Source organism: Artemia franciscana, chromosome 19, assembly GCF_032884065.1.
Source record: "Artemia franciscana chromosome 19, ASM3288406v1, whole genome shotgun sequence".
NCBI classification, from domain to species: domain Eukaryota; kingdom Metazoa; phylum Arthropoda; class Branchiopoda; order Anostraca; family Artemiidae; genus Artemia; species Artemia franciscana.
In genome coordinates this window covers 19,966,750-19,987,551 of record NC_088881.1, presented here as the reverse complement: position 1 = coordinate 19,987,551, position 20,802 = coordinate 19,966,750, and the positions used below count along the sequence as shown (strand labels likewise).

The following is a 20,802-nucleotide window of genomic DNA, read 5'->3' as shown; positions in this document are numbered from 1 at the left end:
ATTTTATCTTTTATAAGTTATTTTTCCACTTTTTTTCGTTTGTTGTGTTTTAACTGTGTCCTTTAGATTTCTTGCTTCAGGATAAAACTTCAATATATCTCACTAACGCAATTTAAGCATCTTGCAGCCCATTTACATTGGTATGCTCGTTCAAGAATGCCCTTAATATAAGTATAAAATTATGTGTTGTGAAGAGGAAAAGAAAGACTTTTGATCATGTACGATGGTTTACCATATTCTAGCAATAATGATACTCTCGCTTTTATTTCATCTCTGATAGCAAAGTTCCAAAAGAGCAGAAGACTATTACTAAAAAATGAGCTAAGATCAACCCGCAATATTATATGATACCACTCTAAAGCATTACTTAACATGCAGGTGCATACCAAATTTAAGCAAATTCTAGTAATCGATTTTCCCCTCTGTGTGTCAATTATTGCAGCCATCCTTGTACTTGTAGCGGGACCAGACAAGGACGCCTCACCCGGCATCTAGAAGACTACATATGGTTGACTCCCATTTGTCGCGATTTTGTGCCAACTCTTCAGCAAACCGGAGCCAGCAGCTCTCCCACTTTCTGCCAAATCTTCGAAATCTGCCAATGGGGTTGAGGTCGTTTTTGGCAGTTGCCCACCAATTCTTCAATTGACTGCCAGGTCGTCTGCGCCAATCTGTTAACGGGGCAGCTAGAAGCACTTGCTTTATGATGCGGTCGTTGGGTCTTCTAAGCGAATGACCAAGCCAACGCAGTCTTCTCTGTTTGACAATCGTGGCGGCGGGTTCAATTTTACAGCTGTGGGGGCGCACAGCAACATTTGAGATTCTGTCGAGGTATCGAATCTTAAGGATTTTTCGTAGACAGCAGTGTTAAAAAATCCCAAATCATGGTGATGAAGCGCCTTCAGTGGCTGAGTTTCTATTGCATAGAAGAGGACAGATGTAACAGCAGCTTTATATACAGAAATTTTGTCTTCATGTTGATCTCCCGCCGGTTCCATAAATGGCGGCGGAGTTGTGAGAAGATGGTTTGGGCTTTGTTGATTCTGTTCTCTGCGTCAAGGTCACAACCTCCACAAGGGTCTATTACTGACCCAAGATAGGTGAAGCTATCGACTTTTTCCAATTCTTGTCCGTAAGGCACAAGCTGATAATCTGATTGTTTATTTAGATCAATGACTTTTGTTTTGGCTGTGTTGGTCTTCATACCCTGTAGCTGAGAGAAATGTGCTATTTCATTTAACATTCCTTGGGCAGTTGCTGGATCAGCATGAAGAGCGTCGATGTCATCTGCGTAGTTCAGGTCAGACATATTAATGCCCAATCCCATAACAACGCCATCAAAACTTGAGAGTGCCCTCCTAGAATTCAATCTGTACAGTACTTAAACAAAACAGGGATAATACGCACCCCTGTCTCACACCGCTTTCCATACTGAAGGGCTCAGTTTCTTCGCCCAGCACTCTTAAAGTCGATTTGCAATCGACTTTACTGCGGGTTACTGAGTCGAAAGCAGCCACAAACTCAAGGAGCATGTTAATTATGGGGAGGTTGTAACGTTCGCACTATTGAAGAATAAGGCGAAGAGTGAAAATCTTTTCAGTGCACCCTCTCCCTCTTCGAAATCCGCACTGATTTTCACGTGTCCGCTCATCCCTTGCTTCCTCGAACCCTTTAAGCATAATTATTGCGAATACTTTGGTAGGCATAACCATGAGTGATATTCCTTGGTAATTGCGGCTGTTCTCCCTGTGTGCGATAGGTTGCCATGTAAAATGTATTAACCGAATCAAAATTCCTTGTTAGCGCTGTATTCCATTGAGGGGGAATCCTAATGTAGACAAAAAATCTTGAGAATATAAACGTTCCCTGAGAAAAACGTTGCGAAAGAAAATTAATCTCTTAAAGTTGTGTGTAATATATCTCGTGTACATCGTCATTACATAACACCCACGTGTGCACTGCCAGTACGTCATTCCAAATAAAGCTACTAAGTTATGTAAGATTACCTCAACCTTAATAAATCTAGCAAGACACGCAAGATTGCGTCACATCCCACGTGTGCACCGTCATTACGTAACACCTACTTGTATGTCCCCCCTCAGTTACAACTGGGACCCCCCCGCTTGACTAACGTTCTCTAACTAGTCCTTTTATTTAACGCCCTAAACTCTATTACATAACAACCGAAGTAAATCCTTCCTATTATGTAACATACACCTGTGTCTTGAAGGACACATTCCCTATTACGTATATGTACTATACAAGTGCGCTATAATTTTGCGTCAAATCTAGGCGTGCGTAATAACGTCTTGAGGGGCTGGTAGCTCCAATAGTTCACTCCCTATATGTCGTGTAGAATTAACAATGCAGTCACTACTAATACATAAAATTTGAGTTGATTATGTAAAATAAATACACTTCTTTGAATAGTAAGATTTATGAAAAATCAATTTGAAGGCGTCGGTAATGTACTGATAAATTACACAAAGAAATCACCATGCACAATATTAAGGGTCAACATTAAATAAGAAATTTTCATTACAAGCTTTCATTACTTTGAAAGACTAAAACTTAATTGAGTTATTCATCAATGTGAGCTAACATTGTGTAAGTTTTGAAACTGTATTGTCAAACCAATTTCAAGTTAATTGACGCTTAGCTGCTGATTGATGGGATTCAAACCCCAAAATCAAAGAAGCGAATCATGCACAAAACGGATCTACGGCCTGTAATAAAAGGCAAAAAGAAGAACAAAAGAAGAAACGTTTCGTCTGTATCACAACAAGGCGTGCTGAGCTTACTAAAAAGAAAAGAATCTAAGCCAAAATCGTCTTCTAAAAGAAAACGTCTAACATAACTAAAAAGAGAAAAAAGTCAATATGTATAAAAACAAGGAAGTCGGATTTGAGCTACTATCACTAAAAGAAGCAACTGAAAGCAGGACAATAAAATAAGGGAACAAATACTAAATAATATGTTGATAAATAATTCTTTTATTTGCGTCCAATCCTTTTTTTTAATTTAATCACTTGATTGTGTTGTATCATTGAGTCATAATTTTTTACTATACGTTTCTTTTTGAAGTTAGTATCATTTTGTCTGAAAATCAATCCACTTTTAATTCAATTTGTTGATATAGTTTATGTATCAATTTATTGATTCAATTTACAATATTATTTTAAAAGATGAACCTGTTGTCAAAGTTATTTGCTATTTTACATTTTCCCCCTTCTCTGTTGTTTTTGTCTGGATATTTTTCCTTTTTCAACGCTGAAGACCCTTTGTTGGGGTAGGGGCGAAATTATTTCTTTGTTTGTTCTTTTTCCCTTCATATTGCCAGTAAAACTATAGTGTTCAATATTTACTTCTGTGGCTTCGTCTTGGTAGGCCAGTTCGGGTTTAGATGTTATATTTAAATATTGGTTCTTAGCCTTGACAGGATAAAGGAGCCTCTCCGTATGAATGCACAATTAAATATATATTTTCATTTTATTTTATTATTATGCATTTGAGCCTTATAATTGATAATGACTATCCGTAGTCATAATAAAAGTGCTTTCACTAAAAATTCTAATCTTCCACCTAAAACAATGTGATAAATGGTTCTTTAAAAAAGATGATTAATTTTTTATAAAGATTTTATAAACAAAATTTGAAAAAGTGGACTGTTTAAACTTAGAACTGCATAACCAACTGTGGATTAAGAAAAACCATTTGGGATTCACTCTAAACAGAACGGCCGAATATATAAGCTTCTTTGGTATCATGGTTGTAGAGATTGCTGAAACCTAGCCTAATCATGTTGGTAAATCTTAAGTTTCTCAACATAGATTTGAGTTGTGTTTGAAACAATACTGTATATTTGATTGTGGTCTGCTTTTTCTTCTCTTGCAGAATGACAGAAAAGAAGGAATGACCGCGTTTGTTGAGAAACGAACTCCAAAATGGACAAGCAGCTAAATTAGCTTTTTTCCTGGTGCAATGAGTTATTCGAGGTATCAAAATTTGTTATATATATTTTAGAATGTTGGCAATAAATTTGTAATATAAATAATTTGTTAGCCGATTCCTTTTGTAGGCGTTTCAAACAGTTCGTGGTAACGAACTATAGTAAGGAGCGACCCGGGTCAATAGTAACCAAAACTCTAAAAAATAGAATTTTAATACCAGTAGTTACATAAAAAAAAATCGCATTTTAATGCTGATTTGAAATATATAAGTTTCATCAAGATTAATTTACCCCTCAAAAGTTACGAGCCTGAGAAAATTTTCCTCATTTTAGAAAATAAAGGGAAGCACCCTCTAAAAGTCATACAATAACGAAAATCACACCATCGGATTCAGCATATCAGAGAATGATATTCTTGAAATTTCAAGCTCCTATCTACAAAAATGTGGAATTTCCCATTTTTTGCCATAAGACAGATCACGGATGCGTGTTTATTGTTTTTTTTTGTTTTTTTGTTGTTGTTTTTTTTTCCCAGGGGAGATCGTATCGACTCAGTAGTCCTAGAATGTCGCGAGAGGGCTCCTTCGAACGGAAATTGAAAGTTATAGTGCCCTTTTTAAGTTGCCAAAAAAATTGGAGGGCACCAAGGCCCCCTCCCACGCTCGTTTCCCCCCAAAATCATCGGATCAAAATTCTGAGATAGCCATTTTATTCACCAGAGTTGAAAAACCTAATAACTATGTCTTTGGGGACATCTTACTCCCCAACAGTCCCCGTGGGAAGGGCTGCAAGTTGCAAACTTACTTTGACCTGTGTTTACATATAGTAATGGTTATTGGGAAGTGTAGAGACGTTTTCAGGGGGATTTTTTGGTTTGGGGGGAGATTTGAGGGGGGGGGTATATGGGAGGATCTTTCCTTGGAGGAATTTGTCATTGGGGAAGAGAATTTCAATGAAGGAGACGTAGGATTTTCTAGCATTATTTTAAAAAAAAACAATGAAAAAATAAATATGAAAAGTGTTTTCGACTGAAAGTAAGGAGCAGCATTAAAACTTAAAATGAACAGAAATTATTACGCATATGAGGGGTTTACCTTCTTGTAATACCTCGCTGTTTACGCTAAAGTATTTTTTAGCAATTTCAACTATTTATTCTACGGCCTTTGTGATTTAGGGGTCATTCTTAAGGAATTGGACAAAATTTAAGCTTTAGTGTAAAGAGCGAGGTATTGATGAGGTATCATATACGCAATAAAAACATACGTATATAGAAGTTGGTTATGTAAGTTAATTCGTAAGTTACGTATATTTTTTACTAATGAAAACGTTCGTAAAAAATTAAAAGTTCTAGTTGCCTTTTTAAGTATTCGAAAAATTGGAGGGCAACTAGGCGTCCTCCCTCGTTCCTTTTTTTTCTCAAAATGTTCCGATTAAAACTATGAGAAAGACATTTAGCCAAAAAAATAATAATATGCAAATTTCGTTTTAAATTATTCATGTGCGGAGAGCCAAGATCAAAACATGCATTAATTCAAAAACGTCCAGAAATTAAATAAAAAAACAATTTTTTTTTTACTGAAAGTAAGGAGCGACATTAAAACTTCAAACAAACAGAAGTTACTCCGTATATGAAAGGGGCTTTTCCTCCTCAACGCCCCGCTCTTTACGCTAAAATTTTTTACTGTTTTAAAAAGAAGTAGAGTTAAGAGAAGGAGTCAAATGCCCCGCTTTTTACGCTAAAGTATTTTACTGTTTTAAAAAGTAGAGGTAAGAGAAAGAGTGAAACTTTAGCGCAAAGAGCGGGGCGTTGAGGAGGAAAAACCCCTTTCATATACGGATTAATTTCTGTTTGTTTTAAGTTTTAATGTCGCTCCTTACTTTCAGTTAAAAAAAACTTGTATTTTTTATTTAATATAAATATAGATGGGGTTTCGGGGGATAATAATCATAGTAAGTTTGATGCGATTGTTTAGAAGTATGGTTTATGGTGTCGATTGGAAAGGGCGATCTGGGTTGATGGTATTTACATGTTATCATGACCACAGTCATGAAGTGAAGTTAGGTCAATTATAATGAAGTAACCCAGATCAACCTATACGTAACTAATACAAACCTATACATAAAGTCTATTTGTAAAAAATGGGGAACTTCCATAACTTATACTCCTTGACCCTGGAGCTGTGGGGCCATGTCCACCGCGGAGGCATAGTTATTTGACCTTCTGACTCCTTTGAACAAAATGGCTGTCTCAAAATTCTGATTGAATGTCTGTGAATCTTGAGAGGGGGGGGGGGGTAGTCATAAAAAACAGGGCATGTAAGGGGGCCTGGTTATCCTCCAATCTCTTTTGAACCTTTGAAAGATGAATAGAACTTTCAGTTTTCAATTAAATGAGCCCCCTCCAAAGTTTGCATGACCACCCTTCCATATGAAATGATTCTCCAATAGAGAAAAAATACATTAAAGGATTATGGCTCTGTGCTATAGGCAACGCTAGAGCGTTGACTTTGATTTCGTATTTTTTGTGTTTTTTTTTTTTTATCAAGTGTAAAAATAACGCTAGAATGTATCCTTCAAATATGAATTGGTTCAAACAAAACTAAATTAGGAGAATCATTTTTATCTTAGCAGAGTCAATGGAATTCAAATCAGTTCTACAAATATCCAGCGCTAAGGATAGACTTTTGTATATCTTGACTTTTCTTTTTCAATATTTATTTATTTTCCTGAAGTTCCAAGAGCTCCCGTATCGATAGGGTATAAATGTATTTTTTTTTTCTTTTAGATTTCATTTAGTAATCCTTGTGCCAGAAAAAAAATTCGAAGAAACAGTGACTAGCTGCGGTGTGCTGGCTTTCTCCTCCTCAAAATTTAAACATGTTTATAACTCCCTCCATAGCTTCCTATATGTTACCATACATTTCCTCTTTTGTTTTGCTTTAAATATCCCCTCCCCCATAAATGTATGTTTACGTATTTACCTAAATTAACTCGTTTTTACATATTACATAAAAACTGTAATAGAGTTAAATTTTCCCAGTGTTGTCTTATATTACTGGAATAGCAAAATATTAGTACTGCACAATAATTTTTGTTAGTGTCGCTTATTAATAGAAATAACATCCTTCGATAGTTCCGGTTTTAATTTAAGCAGCAGTGAGTACTCTTGACGGGCCTAAGAGCCTAGAATTGGGCCTGGAGCCGTGAGAGGTACTCGAGTCTGACCAACTTCACTATTTAGGAGAGCTGGTCATAGCTGAAACCTTTTCTGCAAAAAATATTTAAGGAGCCTGTTGCACTAAAATGTAATAATCATGAAAAAGAAGTAATGAAAAAAATACCGGGCGCATATATGGCTTTAAAGAATGTTGAACATAAAAATAAGGTATGAATTACATTAATTTACTGATTGACTATCTATTTCTTTATTTCTGGTCTCGTCAATGCATTTGGTACAATCGCAATCGATTATTTATTGTTGCAGCTCATTACACTACACTGGGATGAAACTGTTCTACCTCTAAAAGGGTTCCGATTGTTTGGACTCCAGTGGGCTATTACTTAGACTTGGACTTGAGTAACGTCCTTATTTTGACTTGGGATAGTTTCATAGTTACGTAGAGAAATATTACAAATGAAACTCTACAGTTCGGTTGTTCCCATATAACCTCTTTTGAAGCACTGGAAAAAACAATCGTAAAAACTTCAAAAGCTCTCCTGAAAAGTAGTAATTGTGGACATAGAATAGTTTCAACCGGAGCACACTTGGAGGTAGGATAGTTTCATTTCAATGTATCGATTATCATGACTCTGTCCATGCAATGACACTAGTTTGGAAGGGCAGGAGTGGGGCATCTTACATTCTTAGATTCCTCCCTAGATTTTGACAAGTTTCTTTTAAAAATATCTAGTTTTTTTTTTCACTGAAAAAATATTCAGTTACCCCTATCCCTTCTAGATTTAGAAACGTAGATTTCCCCCTCCCCTCTCCTACATTTTCATGAAATTGGCACTGCTGTGTTCATAACTACTACTAACAACTCACTGCAGCACCAAGCTGCCTGAGGCCAACACAGCTACGCAAACTCCTCTTCTATCCAAATATGTTTATAGTCTCCCTTTTTACACATTCCCCAGCAGTTTCCATTTCGCTTAAATCTTTCCCTACGACATTCATCCACCCCATTCTGAGAGAACATCCTCTTCGTTTGGCATTGGATGGTTAGTCAACAAGGGCGATCTTTGCCAGTCCACCATCCACAGAAAGTATCCTACCATCTCTTCCTTTTTTTTTAATGATAGTCCTAGAGACTACGATTGAAACACATTCTTCGCACAGCTTACTTTTAGAGATAGTTCGTCAGGTGGATAGCTAAGACAATCCTTAGGAAATTTCTCTGTAAAAATCTAGCAGATCCTTTTCTGGCTTTCGGAGTGCCCACGTTCTAGAAACATACTTGGGCATTGTCATCACTTTAGTTTCCAGTATTCTAATCTTGGTTCGCAGACTTATCTTCCTATTCTTCAAAACTGTTTATTACTCAGAAAAAAACAAAAACAAAACAAACAAAAACACCCTTGGTTTTGCCTATTCTGCTTTTAACATTTTAACTTCACCCACCGTTTGGAAGTGAAGCGGAAGTCCTGGGAACTTCATGGCCAGAAGGTTGAGGTGTCAAAATTCTATATGTCCCTGTAGTGTCAACTGACAGGTTAAGAAAACTGTTAGGACTCATGAAGAAGACTAGGAAATATAGAGGTATATAATAATTATTGCTGTTAAAAGTGAATATTACCGTTTAATAGTTTCTTTAATGAATTTAAAGCTTAAATATTAGAAGGGTAAATGTATAGCAAGCAGCTATGACGTTAAAAGACGTCAGAATACGAATTTGTAAGGGACACTCCAAGAAGAGTGGGATACAACATTGGGAAGTATAGGAATCGACATAATGGATGAAATGGTTTTGAGAAATTAGTTTGTTACGTATCAAATGATATTGTAAGAAAGAAAGTAAGAAATACTTGTGAAATAGCTTTGCTGAATACTAAATTCTTTGATGAATTTGACGTTGAAATATGGGAAGAGTAAATGTATAGAAAGTAGCTATGACGCTAAAAAAAAATGTCAGAATACGAATTTGTAAGGAACACTCCGAGAAAAGTGGAATATAGCAATGGGCAGTATAGGATTTACTTTTTTACACATGCAATGATGTTTTAAGAGAGAAAGTAAGAAATACTTGCGAAATAGCTTTGCTAAATACTATTTTTTTTAAGAATTTAACCACTTTAGTCCTCAGATTATAAAGAAGCAATCGGCTCGGCAGGCCAAACAACTCTTGTAAAGGTGTTGTCCTCTAATATGATAATATGATCTACCTGATAAATATGTTAATCCGATTGGTGCTATGTATGAAACTAAAGCTGCTGTGGTTGACCGTGGTTAGCAATTTGCTTGGGATGAGGTCAGGAGTTAAGCAGGATTGTGTTTTTCCTTTGTGTATTGGTTTATTTGATGGGCGTGGCTCCAAGGAAAAAAACAATAGGCTGTAAAAAAAAATTCGCATGCTGACCAATGGTCTGCATAGCACAGGTACCAATCTTCTGGTTTTTCTGTCCTCAGCCGGGAGGGCAATGCGTGGTTTTGGACGAATCATCCTATGCTTCCTGTATTTTCCCCAAGAATTCTCCAGGTACCCATTTAGGACTGGTTTGATTCTGGCTGAGCTTACATAGTCCTTGTTCCTAACCATATAAAGAGTGACGATAGGACTCGAACCCTTGTCCCCTGGATTTCAAGCCTAACGCACTAACCACTAGGTTAGGCTGTAAAAAAAACTTGGGTGTTGAATGGAAAGCCAAACATTTCTTTGATTTATATTTCTTAGATGATTTCAGTATCCTAGGTAAAATTGTTTATGAAATGGATGAAGTTTTTGAGGTATCTCGTTTTAGTACTAAAACGTGATAAGGTTGTTAGAAATGATGAAGAAAGTAGTAAAGTAATTATTTTACTTTACTGTTGATCAACAATACATATACATATTTGGCTGAAGAGGTGATGTCAGGCACAGAAGCAATTAACAGATTTGACAGCTTCACTAAGCTAGTAAGCATTCTTTGTAAAGAAGGCAGTGGCAATGAAGATTTAAAAATTAAAACAACTTTAGGGATAAATTTCCTTAGAGGCGCCCTCCCTCCTCTCTCTCCCAGCCAAAAATCAATCCATGTGACTTTAAAATATCCTTTGAGGGTTGCTTTTGCCAGGACTGTTCTAGCCCAAAGAAAATTTCTTTGGAAAAGCCCGATTTCCTGCTAAGATTAGAAAATCGAAGCCAGAATTCGAATGTTTTTGAAAACTTTTTGTGAATTTTCTTAAATCTTCCATATAATGTTTCTTTTTTTGTATATTTTCGGAATTTTTTCCCTCTTCCCATCAAATATAGCCATGCCGCCTGTATTATTTTTAATTGCTTTTTCGTACGTGATCGGAATAAGAAAGGTTTATCCGCAAACGTAAATGCCTTTAAAGTTTTGTTTCTGTAATTAGCCAGCTATTTTCCAGACGTTCTGTCTAAAAGTAGTACTGACATGGCTCTAAAGGACCGATTTTAATCAGGAAATTTTCAGCGATTAATTTTAGTGAGAACCTTTTCAAGTTCCTCTTGGTGGAATTTAAGTGAAGCAAGCCGAATTTTTAGCCTGTATTTATTATTTTCGACGAAGCATAGATCCACCACCAAGCCCCTGAAACCAAATTTAAGTCAATTCAACGCACTGCAATGGGAGGGTCTACTCCAGGCAGAGCCAAACAGTTTCACAGGCCTTAAAAGGGATGACCTCTGTTTCTGGGTTGATCATGGAACCCTTTGAAGTACAGTACTCTAATAGGGAGAGTTTCTTAGCAAATGTTGCTATCTATTTAGGATAAACGCATAAAAGAAGTAGTATAGTAGCAAAAAATAAAATAAAATTTTCAGTATACATATCGGTCTTATCTTAAAAAAAAACACAAAAAACGTTAATACATGCAATATGTAACCTTTTCGGTGCTTAGAAATGACTGTGTTATTGTTTTTTTGATGGGATAAATGTCTCTTAAATGATGTCAGCGGAAAAAATGTTAAAAATGACAAGCTTTGACGTCAATAAAATAATAATATATTATGAAAAATAAAGAACATTGAACAAATTCTTATATCAACAGCAAAAGAAGGAACTCGACACTTGTAATAGCATGCCATTGTACAAGTTTAAAAAGCGCTTATATATACAAAGCATAAAACTGTTTTACCAGTTCAAAGTTAAACTAAAATAAATAAAAGGTGTTTTGCATGGGAAATGAAAGGTCAACTTTCCAAGGTCTCATAAAAATGTTGAAACATCAGATACAATATTCACTTGTTCAAGTAGTAAGTCTTCTTCTCTTAGCATGTCATTCAAAGGGTAATGCCATTGGACTGGATCAAAAGGCCGATTAGTCGGTCTGGAATTCGTCCGCAACAATTGTTATTTGTTACTGCACGAAAAAGAACTTTAGTAAAATTGCAGTCCAAGATTTGATGCTTTATCAACTAAGCATTTTGAACCCAGTTTTCATGAACGAAAAAATTGCATGAGAGGCAACCATGAATGTGAAAGATGAATCAAAACAGAATATCTTTTAAAACAGAAAATGGCCAAAGAAGCTGCTCCTATGCAAGCATAGATGACGATGCTATGTTATCTTTTTAGCGTTTGCACGTCAACAATACCTGCGATTGCTCATATACATAAATATATATTCCTTCAGGATACCCAAAGTTCCACGATGACTGCCTACCTTTTGTAGTAGGTTGTTAATAATATCATCATACACTTTAGATCAATTCAAAAGTATGAATTATTGTCTGTAACAGCGATTGGCTGCAGGATTTAACTAATGGCCAAGTTTCAAGAACTTCTTTATTTTAGCCATTTTCTTAGCTATATCGGGACTCGGGCTTGTTTTTGAAGGAGCTGCGATGACAAATCTTATCAACATATAGGATTTCTTTATCTATTTCGTGACAAACTGGACTGTTATATCTCTTGTCAATACCATCATCCATATCTTCTTGTTTTTCATCGCTTTTACTGCGCCATAAGGGAGTATTATTTCGGCCATATAATCTGTGGTTTGACTTTAGACTCCCAGTTCTAGGAGTCGGAGGGTAAGCATACTGTACTCTAAATGAAATTGGGCTTTCTCGAAGCTTTCTTGGAGTTGAGGGGAGTGATTGAGAGTTTGTAGTGACAGAATCGGTTTTATCTGTTCTTGATATAAGATCCTTCTTTATTATTTTATGTTCAGCATTCATTATGAAGCTAGTTGTAGCTGTTTTTGAACTGCTTTGGTTCCCAGATTCTCTGGTTAAGAAGTTACACGTTGGAGCTCGACCAAATAACTTCTCCCAAAGCATCTCGAAGATTTTTTTTTTCATATCAAAACCAACAAAAATTGCAGCACCTTGGAGGCTGTTAAATATTATAAATGGATACCACAAAGAAGGGAGCCCAGCTGTTGCGGCTACAAACCCAAAAATCCAAGTTAAGCCCATAATAATAGCAAGCTTCACATATAGATAGAACCGAACTCGATTTGTCTTTCCTGCGTCTGATGCTTGTCCTGATTCTCCAGAATCACGTTTTCTTTGAGCACTCTCTTGCGCATACTTTGCTGCCTTTTGCTGTGATAAAATTGAAAATATAGTCAGAAAAAAGAAGACCAGGTTCTCAAGAAGCAGGAACAGCACGGGAATAATGAAAAACAGTAAGAGACCTGCAAAAAAAGAATGTTAAATTTAGTTCAAAATATTTAAATCGTTCAAGATTCGATACATCTAAATGATCTAAATAGGTAAGCATGCATAAACTTGTCCTAGAGAGACTGCTCATATTTCAGAAAGTAATGGGGAAATACAAAAAAGACAGTATTATGGGAAAAATATAGGAAATTCTGGGGGCAGTTCGAATAATCCTAGTGTTTGGGAGATCTGGGTTCAAATCCCCTACCCCCTTTTTAGGAAGGTTGATCCATATATACCGATATTTATTCCATAAAGTTTTGATAATTTTTTCATTTATGAAAGCAAGAGAAGTGAAAACATTCAGAACGTATTAGGTTTTCCAGAAAGCATAAATTATTTCTGGTCTTGAGAAGGCATGAGGGTTATCAGCCCTACTCATGTTAATGTTTGCTCGTTTTGAGTTCGACTCGGCTATTTTACTATTGGCTGTGATTCGTGGTGCTTCAACGCTTTGAAGATTATTGGGCTTTGTTTCTGCTCGTTCTGGCGTAATGGAGCCCTTTACTTTTCTTTAAAAGCTTGTTTTGTGGAAAAGGTTTTTAATATTAATTTCTGTTCGTTGTTTATCGATTAAGTCTTTTTCATGGAAAAAATAACATTTTCTGTTTTTCTATTAGAATTCATAGTATCGGTTGCTATTTGTATGTCGGAGAAACCTTTTTAACAACTTTTAATTCTGACACAAACAGTATTTATAACCTAATTTTATAGCTTCTGAAGTTGACCTGAAAAATAAAACTTAAATATCATTCCCAAAAGAGTTTACCTATTATCATGGATTGGATTAGACTACCAAACATTTTGGATTGGTTTACACGGATTGGTTTACCAAAAGAGTTATATAAAAAATAAAACTTAATATAAAAAACAAAAACAATATCATTCCCAAAAGAGTTTACCTATGCTCTTTGACAAACTGAATACACTTGCGCTCTTTTGATTTATTAAAAATGTAAGAGTCAATGTTAAGTTCAGAATTCAACATTTAGGAACTGGGGTGTTTTCAGAACCTACCGTTTCAAGTAACGCTACTATGTCACGAAATCAAAATCTCAGTATTTAAAAACACCTGCCTATGGCAAGGACTCAAGAAAATATTGATTCTTTGCTAAACCAAGGTATCTTGAAATAAAAAGGTCATTAAATCTCATGATCCTACATGGAATTTAATCTGGTGTCTGTTAGAAAAAAAATTGTCTATTGAATTGATATACTACAAGAACTACTGCTGATAATGAATTCACCGTGGACGCACAAGGAATTCTTGCAAACTGTTAATGTGCACACTTGTTTCTTTAATTTTGAAAACGGCACTATATTTCTAAGCAGAAAAATCGAAATCCATAACCATACGAGAAAAAAAGCTCAAACATTGCGGTTGACGTAATAAAGATTTGGCTCAAATTAATTCAAAGTCAGTGGAACGCCGCCACTTCGGCCGACAGAGGCGTGCCAGTGGCAATACGACACTCCAACGGTGGTCGACCGGGCCTTTCGTCGGCGTACGATGGATGCGCTGGCATGGCATCGGGTCTATATACAACGTTGGATTTGCCGATTAGAACACGCAAGCCTCCCCCCTCAAATTCAGCCTATGGGTGCCCATGGTTCTATCCCCCTTTATATGGATCGTTTTGCTGGATTTTGTCGTAAGAAGCACAGGAAAGGCAATGGAAGACTACGGAGTCAAATGGGGAGGAAAAATTCTCCTGGACTTCTGGAGTAGATTATGCTTATGATTTAAGCCTCCTAGATGAAAGTGTGAGCAAAATGAATGAACTTGTAGAGGTGTTTTGAGTTCAGGGTGCTAGAATAGGTTTGAAAATATATGTTAAGAAGACTAAGTCTCTAAGGCTAGGAACATGTGATGATGAAAAGGTGACGCTGGCTAACGAAAAGATTGATCAGGTGGGCAGCTTGATTCACCTTGGTAGTATTATTAGTAAAGACGGTGGGAGCAGTGAAGATGTTATAAATAGAATAACCTCAGGATGTTTTTCCACAGTTAAAAAAAAGTTTGGAAGAATAGGAAGACAATTCTGCAAACTAAGATTACAATATTGGAAGCTACAGTGATGACAGTGGTCAAATATGGCTCTGAAGTATGGGCGCTCCGAAAAGTGGATGAAGATTTGCTAGATGTTTTCTAAAGAAATTGCCCACGGATTGTTCTAGGTACCTGGCTGACTGACCGTATTTCAAACAGTAGGCTGTAAGAAAAGTGCGGTTCAATCCCGATTTCTAGGGCTATAATGAGAGAAAGGTTGGGTTGGCTAGAGTTCGTTTCGCGGATGAAGGATTACAGTTTGTCATAAATTGTTCTTTTCGGCCAACCGTCTAGGACTAAACGGAAAGTAAGTCGTCCACGGTTGGGATGGAAGGATGTCATAAAGAAAGATTTAAAGGAAATGAGAACTTCTTGGGAGGGTTTTAAGAGGGATGTTTTGAGTAAATTGGGATTGGAAGAGGAGCGTGGGTAGCTGTGTTGGCCTCAGGCGGCTTGGTACTGTGGTGAGTTGTTAGTAATAGTAATAGTAACTTTGGTATATTTCATTAGGATTGAGCGTCAGAGAAAAATACGACAAGAACATTAGCTAGGGCGTCTATCATACAAGTACCATTTGTTTTATTTAATTAAGACCTTGTGGGTGACAGGATTTTCGAATCTAGGTAAATTTATGAGCGGACCTACAGCGGTAAGGTCTTAAGTAGCCTAAACTATCTAGTCCAACCGACATAATAAGAGTCTACTTTTCACACTGATTTAAAATATGGAAAATTGATTGATTCTAAATTTTTCTGTCAAAAGTTATTGTTCCAAATCTATTAATTTCGCTATCCAAGAAGATTTTATGAAATACTTTGGTATTTGACAAAACGAATGCTTCTATTATCTTACTATGAAACGTCTATATTAATACCATTAAGCTCTGTTTTAGAACAACACTGTAGAGAAATTGCTTTGGACTCCCAGAGTCTTTGTAAAGCAACTGATTAGGAAAACGTTAGAAAAAGTATTTGAAATAGGTAAAAATTAAAATTTTCCAGCGAAAGCTATTTCTCAATTGCCGCTTATTTCGTTTTGAGTTTCAATTTTGCGCTTTATTTCCATTAAAAAAAAATGTTTTAAAGTGTTTAGTGGCAAAGCACTGATTAGTTCCTGGCACAGTCCCATGCTGTCATTTTTTTTCTAAGATTTTTTCTTTTTAAGCCCCACTGGAACATCAGTTGATATAATATTAGAAGTTGTTCTTCCTCTGTTACAGTCATCTTAAATTAGGAGAACATCTGGTGTAAGCAAATAGTTTCCCCTACGGGGGAGTAAAGAAGAATAATAATCGTCAGACAAATAATGATGAATATTACATTTTAAAAAAGGAGTAAGTCTCATGTCAGTTTGTAAAGCGAGGACATATATAAAAGATGTGTGGGGTATATAGCCTAGTCTCCAATTGAATCCTTTGGGAAAGTTTAAGATTTGTTTGCTTAGTTTTGTCAATTTTTGTAGGGGAGTGGAAGTTATGTGAAAACCACGTTTAATATGGGAATCGTTTTCTATCTTCGTTTCTTTCTGCTTTTTATGCAAGCTAAAAAAAAAAAAAAAAAAGTACCAACACTGAGCGAAAAAAAATTGAGCTAGAAAAATAAATATTTGAAAAATAATCCTGGGAATATCAAAATACCCTTAAAGATTCACTAAAAAATACTTGTCTTGGAACGACGTTACAATTACAAAACTTGTCTTTCAAAACTCTTTTTTCCATTGTTTTTTAAGGGTGTAATGAACATGCTAAATTACATTAATACTGAAAACTTTCATAACACCTAAAGAATAGTAGTGCAAGGGCAGAATAAGGTTTTGCAGTACAAGTATAGTCTGTACAATCTGTACTAGTACAGTCTGTTTTGCAGTACAGTCTGTGGTTGCTTTTGTAGCTCTTTGGCTAAGAAACTTGAAAGCACCCCTTTCTTTTTTTAAATTAACTCGTTTTCATCAACTCACCGTCTTGTTTTTTTTTTATCAAATATTTTTTTTTTAATTTGTTAGTTGTTTTTCAACAACTTCCGATTGTTCAGTTACTTCCTAAAGTTTATCAGTACATGAACTTTTGACGACAGAGGAATAATACAACACAAAAATCCCCCCTCTTGTGTAATCCTTTTTTTAAACAAAACAACATAAACGGGTGATTGGGTACAGCTAAAAGTACAAAACAAACACTATCATTAAAGACTTCATAGGGCACGGGTGAGGACACATGCTTGTGGCTGTTGTAACTTAGGTTCAAATTTTAGATAAGACCAATTTTTGTCTTCGAGAAGATTAAAGACTCTCTTAGAGAAGAGAAGACTTTTTAGTCTTCCAGAAGACTAAAAAATTGAAAACAATAAATAAGTTTTTTTTTTAAGTTTTTGTGAAAATGGACCAAAAAGCAAAAGCTAATTTTGTTCTCGAAAACCTATACATATAAGCGAAAAAACCCGTTGGGTTTTAAAAACTTTTATTTTGTTAGTAGGCTATCATTTGATTGTACCACATTTTTTTTCTATTGTTTTTTATATCTAATATTGTCTCTTCCTTTACATCTACAATGCCATTTATTTTTTGGCACGTACCGTATCTAGAGTTGATCCAGCACAGGGCTCTTCCATATTCTGGAGCAAATTCTGGAAGGAGTGAGGTATTGTCTAGAAGCAACGCCAGAGCGACTGTGCATGTTGGACCACCCCACGCGTATAAGGAGTACATTCCAAATGTACGCTGTAAGAAAAACAATAATTAAAAGAGAGTGAGGAATAAAAGGCATAACAATGTCAATTTGTCTTTTCATTTTCTTCCCAACTATAGTGCTAGACGTATCTCGCGCTTTCTTCAAATGTCTTAATAGCGTACACGTGCAAATGATAAGCTGTTTTTTTTCTGAAGAAAAAAATAAACCATCTTATCGTAGAAGGTAGCATGTTCTCGTTGAACTTTGCAAATTTGCAACATATGGGTGTCCAAGACAGACAATATATTTGACCAAGTTATCAAGTAGCATACTAAGTGAATTTGCAAGATCTGAAATCTCTGTAACGAGTAATACCGCAAATCCTTAATCATAAATATTAAAAGTTTGAAAAGAAACATTTTAGTCTTGAAGAAGTCAGTATAGGAAACGGTCTAAATAACCACTAATCTAGAAGGAAATCCTAATTCGAAAGCCAACGCAAAACTCGGCCACACCAAATTAAAAGTGATGTTTATAGTTTGAAAAAGTTACGTCTGTCTAGGCCTTAGGTGATTCTGGTCATTTCAGTTTTAGTGAAATGAGGACGAACATCATTTGATTTTATCATATAAAAATATGCAAAGGCGAAAAAGTGCATTACAGTGTCAGAATCTGTGGTTAGTTTTTTGGTGACTCTTAGGGCAAAATTCTCATTGCCAAAAACTTCAGTTTATTGAAATTTCAAGACTCTAGTGAAGGAGTCAATTGACAGTCAACAATCATTAATACAATATTTAAAAAATTGTTAGAAGCAATCCTATAAATGTACAGGTTACATAGAATGTGTCATTACAAACCATTCTCTGTGAAAAACTATGGATAAATAGCAAGACTGTATGCAGGAATTTTGCTCGAGGAGGCGGGTAACAGCCAAAAAAATGAATGATATGGGGTTTACCCCCTGTTAACTTTGTCTGACGGTCTCAAATAAGGTAGATCATCAGCTTCTAGCTTAAGACTGTTAATACACCCCTTGGGAACAAGAACGTGTCCACTGGGTATGTTGTTGGATCCAACTTTTTTTTTATTATTACTTTTTTTTCTTGTAAACCAAATATTGTAAAGTTGACTGAAAGGTTTTGTCAAGTAGAGTACAATCAGTCTCTGCACAGAAAGTTTATTCTGTGATTTTCTTTCTCAGCAAAAATGTCTATTACCTTTTCAGAGCAAATGTCAATATTTCCGTGGATGACAGCCAGGGCTAAGCCACTCAGCTTTTTCGTCCTGTTAAACTTCTTAGCTAGGATCGTAGCCTTCCAAGCGTTAAGAAGCTTCTTTCTGGAAGAGCAGTTGTTACAGGCAGCGTTGTAAAAGCAAAAAGAACACATTTGGAGGATATGTGTAGTAGCATTCCCGAAGAAAAGACAGAGCACAAACAATTTTATCCCATTTGCTGCTCAATTTCTTAACCTGTTGTATTAAATGTTCTACTTCGGGTAAAGTTTTGCCATATAGCTCAAACCAAGACTCCAACTTCATGGTCTCAGGACCAATAGAAACAATCTTAGTAAGGGTAAGAAAAAACACTGAGATGACAAAAAACATTCTGGTAAAGTTCAAAACATTGTTTCAACCGTTGTATGAAGTGGTTTAAAAAAGAAATAAACAGATATAATCTTCAGTAAGTAAGGAGATATAGGTCTTATGGATGCACAATCTTTCCATCTTTGATCCTTGAAAACCTCTTGGATAAGTCATCTCAAGTCCCAAAGTATTGACAGAAAGCTGAACCTTGTGAAAAATAGAAGCAACAGCAGTAGCAGCACTTTCTAGCATTTATTGCGCTTGAAAGGAAAGTTTTTACATGTTTGGAAGCGGCAGACAAGTCGCAGTCGACTCGTTCAGGAGTCTGTTTTGTGTACAAAATTAGACAGGATAGTTTTTCTGTGCAATATGGACACGCATCACTAACTGTGATTAGTTCATAGTTTCCAGCAATTACGACCCGTTTGCAGATGTTCCACATTATGATTCTCCTAAAGATAGTCAAAAGAACGCAGAATGGTTCAATAGAGCTTAAGAAAATGCATAACTCAATGATGGCAGTCTACCCATCTTGCGCTATAGAGTCGAGTGAACTAAATTTTCACGAATCCAGTAAGAGTTCGTTATTTTTTTCTTTGAGATTCTGGGTTCTAAATCGCAAAACACTGTAGAAATTGCAGACCTGCAATAAGGTTCTGATGAAATGCTCAAAACCTAGAAATGAACTGACAGAAGAAATGACAGGGTTTAGACTGTATGCACCTGAAGTTTCTTCGGACATTGGTCGTTTATAACGGCATGAACATCTATGATAGGACCGGTTAATGCTGCTGTTCTATCATAAGCCTAACCAACTATCTTTTTTAAATTGAGCTAAAGGTCTTCAAGAGACTGAAGGCTTAAAGAAGCAAGACTTTTTCCAGTTAAGTCAACAACTGACACACTAACCTATTCCTCTTCGCTTGTAGTAATGAGTTCATAAAAAGTCTTATGATAGGTTGTGCAACACGTAATAAATAGAAAGCAATAATTTAATGATTCCCTTTCAAGATTTCCGTTCAAAACAAAGTTAAGTCATGAAACTCAAACCATGGGACTTCGTTTAAAACCAAATATTCAGCGTCACCAGGACTCGAACCATGCCCTTACGGACACAGGATTTCGAGACTAGCCTGCCAACCAATCGGCTAATACGACTCAGACAGATGCCATATTGGAAAGACATTCCAGGTTTTTATAATCTGTTGAATCTGAACCACTAGAGGTTTGCCTAAAATATACAACTAAATTAAGCCAATCCGAATTTCAGTTGATTTGAACTTAGCCAAGACTGGCTCTCCAGATATTTTTGTAGAATTTCTAGCACCTTCCAAGTTAAAGTAGAAAATTTCAGCGTTGATTAATTTTATATTTCCAATAAACACTAAAATTTTGCCAATCAGACCGCCTTATTTACAGTTTTGGAACGGGTTGAATCTCGGTGCTTTCCGATAGTTTCCTTGTAAACCGTACTGGGGATAAACTATCAAAAGAATAAATCAGCTGATTTGTCTCCAAGTTAGGAATATGCTTACGGGTATGATTTATTTCCATGACAGCATATCTCTGACTATCTTGAAAATTATTCTGATACGTTTATTTAAGTCTCTGGCTTATTTTTTTCCTTGATCAATAGTTCATAAGACGTACGGCTCGCAGTTCCTAGGAGACGAAAGGTTTAATTTCTGATATTCAATCAAGATATTCAATCTGATATTCAGTTCCT

At 35.9% G+C, this 20,802-nt stretch overlaps 2 protein-coding genes across 3 annotated transcripts in view; one reads left to right on the top strand and one right to left on the bottom strand.

Moving 5' to 3' along the window:
* The window catches only part of LOC136039389 (probable enoyl-CoA hydratase, mitochondrial), an 82,839-nt gene extending 78,785 nt beyond the window's left edge, over positions 1 to 4,054 (top strand). Inside the window, exon 8 of the mRNA XM_065723082.1 lies at positions 3,895 to 4,054. Within this exon, the coding sequence (XP_065579154.1) occupies positions 3,895 to 3,960 (66 nt within the window). The 3' untranslated portion in view covers positions 3,961 to 4,054. The remainder of the gene's footprint in view (positions 1 to 3,894) is intronic.
* Positions 4,055 to 11,094: 7,040 nt separating this feature from the next.
* LOC136039387 (uncharacterized) overlaps positions 11,095 to 20,802 on the bottom strand; it is a 96,592-nt gene continuing 86,884 nt past the window's right edge. Inside the window, exons 9-10 of one of the 2 annotated variants that reach the window (XM_065723070.1) lie at positions 17,398 to 17,542; positions 11,095 to 12,752 (exon numbers count right to left, since the gene is read on the bottom strand). In XM_065723070.1, the coding sequence (XP_065579142.1) occupies positions 11,914 to 12,752; positions 17,398 to 17,542 (984 nt within the window). In that variant the 3' untranslated portion in view covers positions 11,095 to 11,913. The remainder of the gene's footprint in view (positions 12,753 to 17,397; positions 17,543 to 20,802) is intronic. The other variant, XM_065723071.1, reaches the window with a different exon arrangement.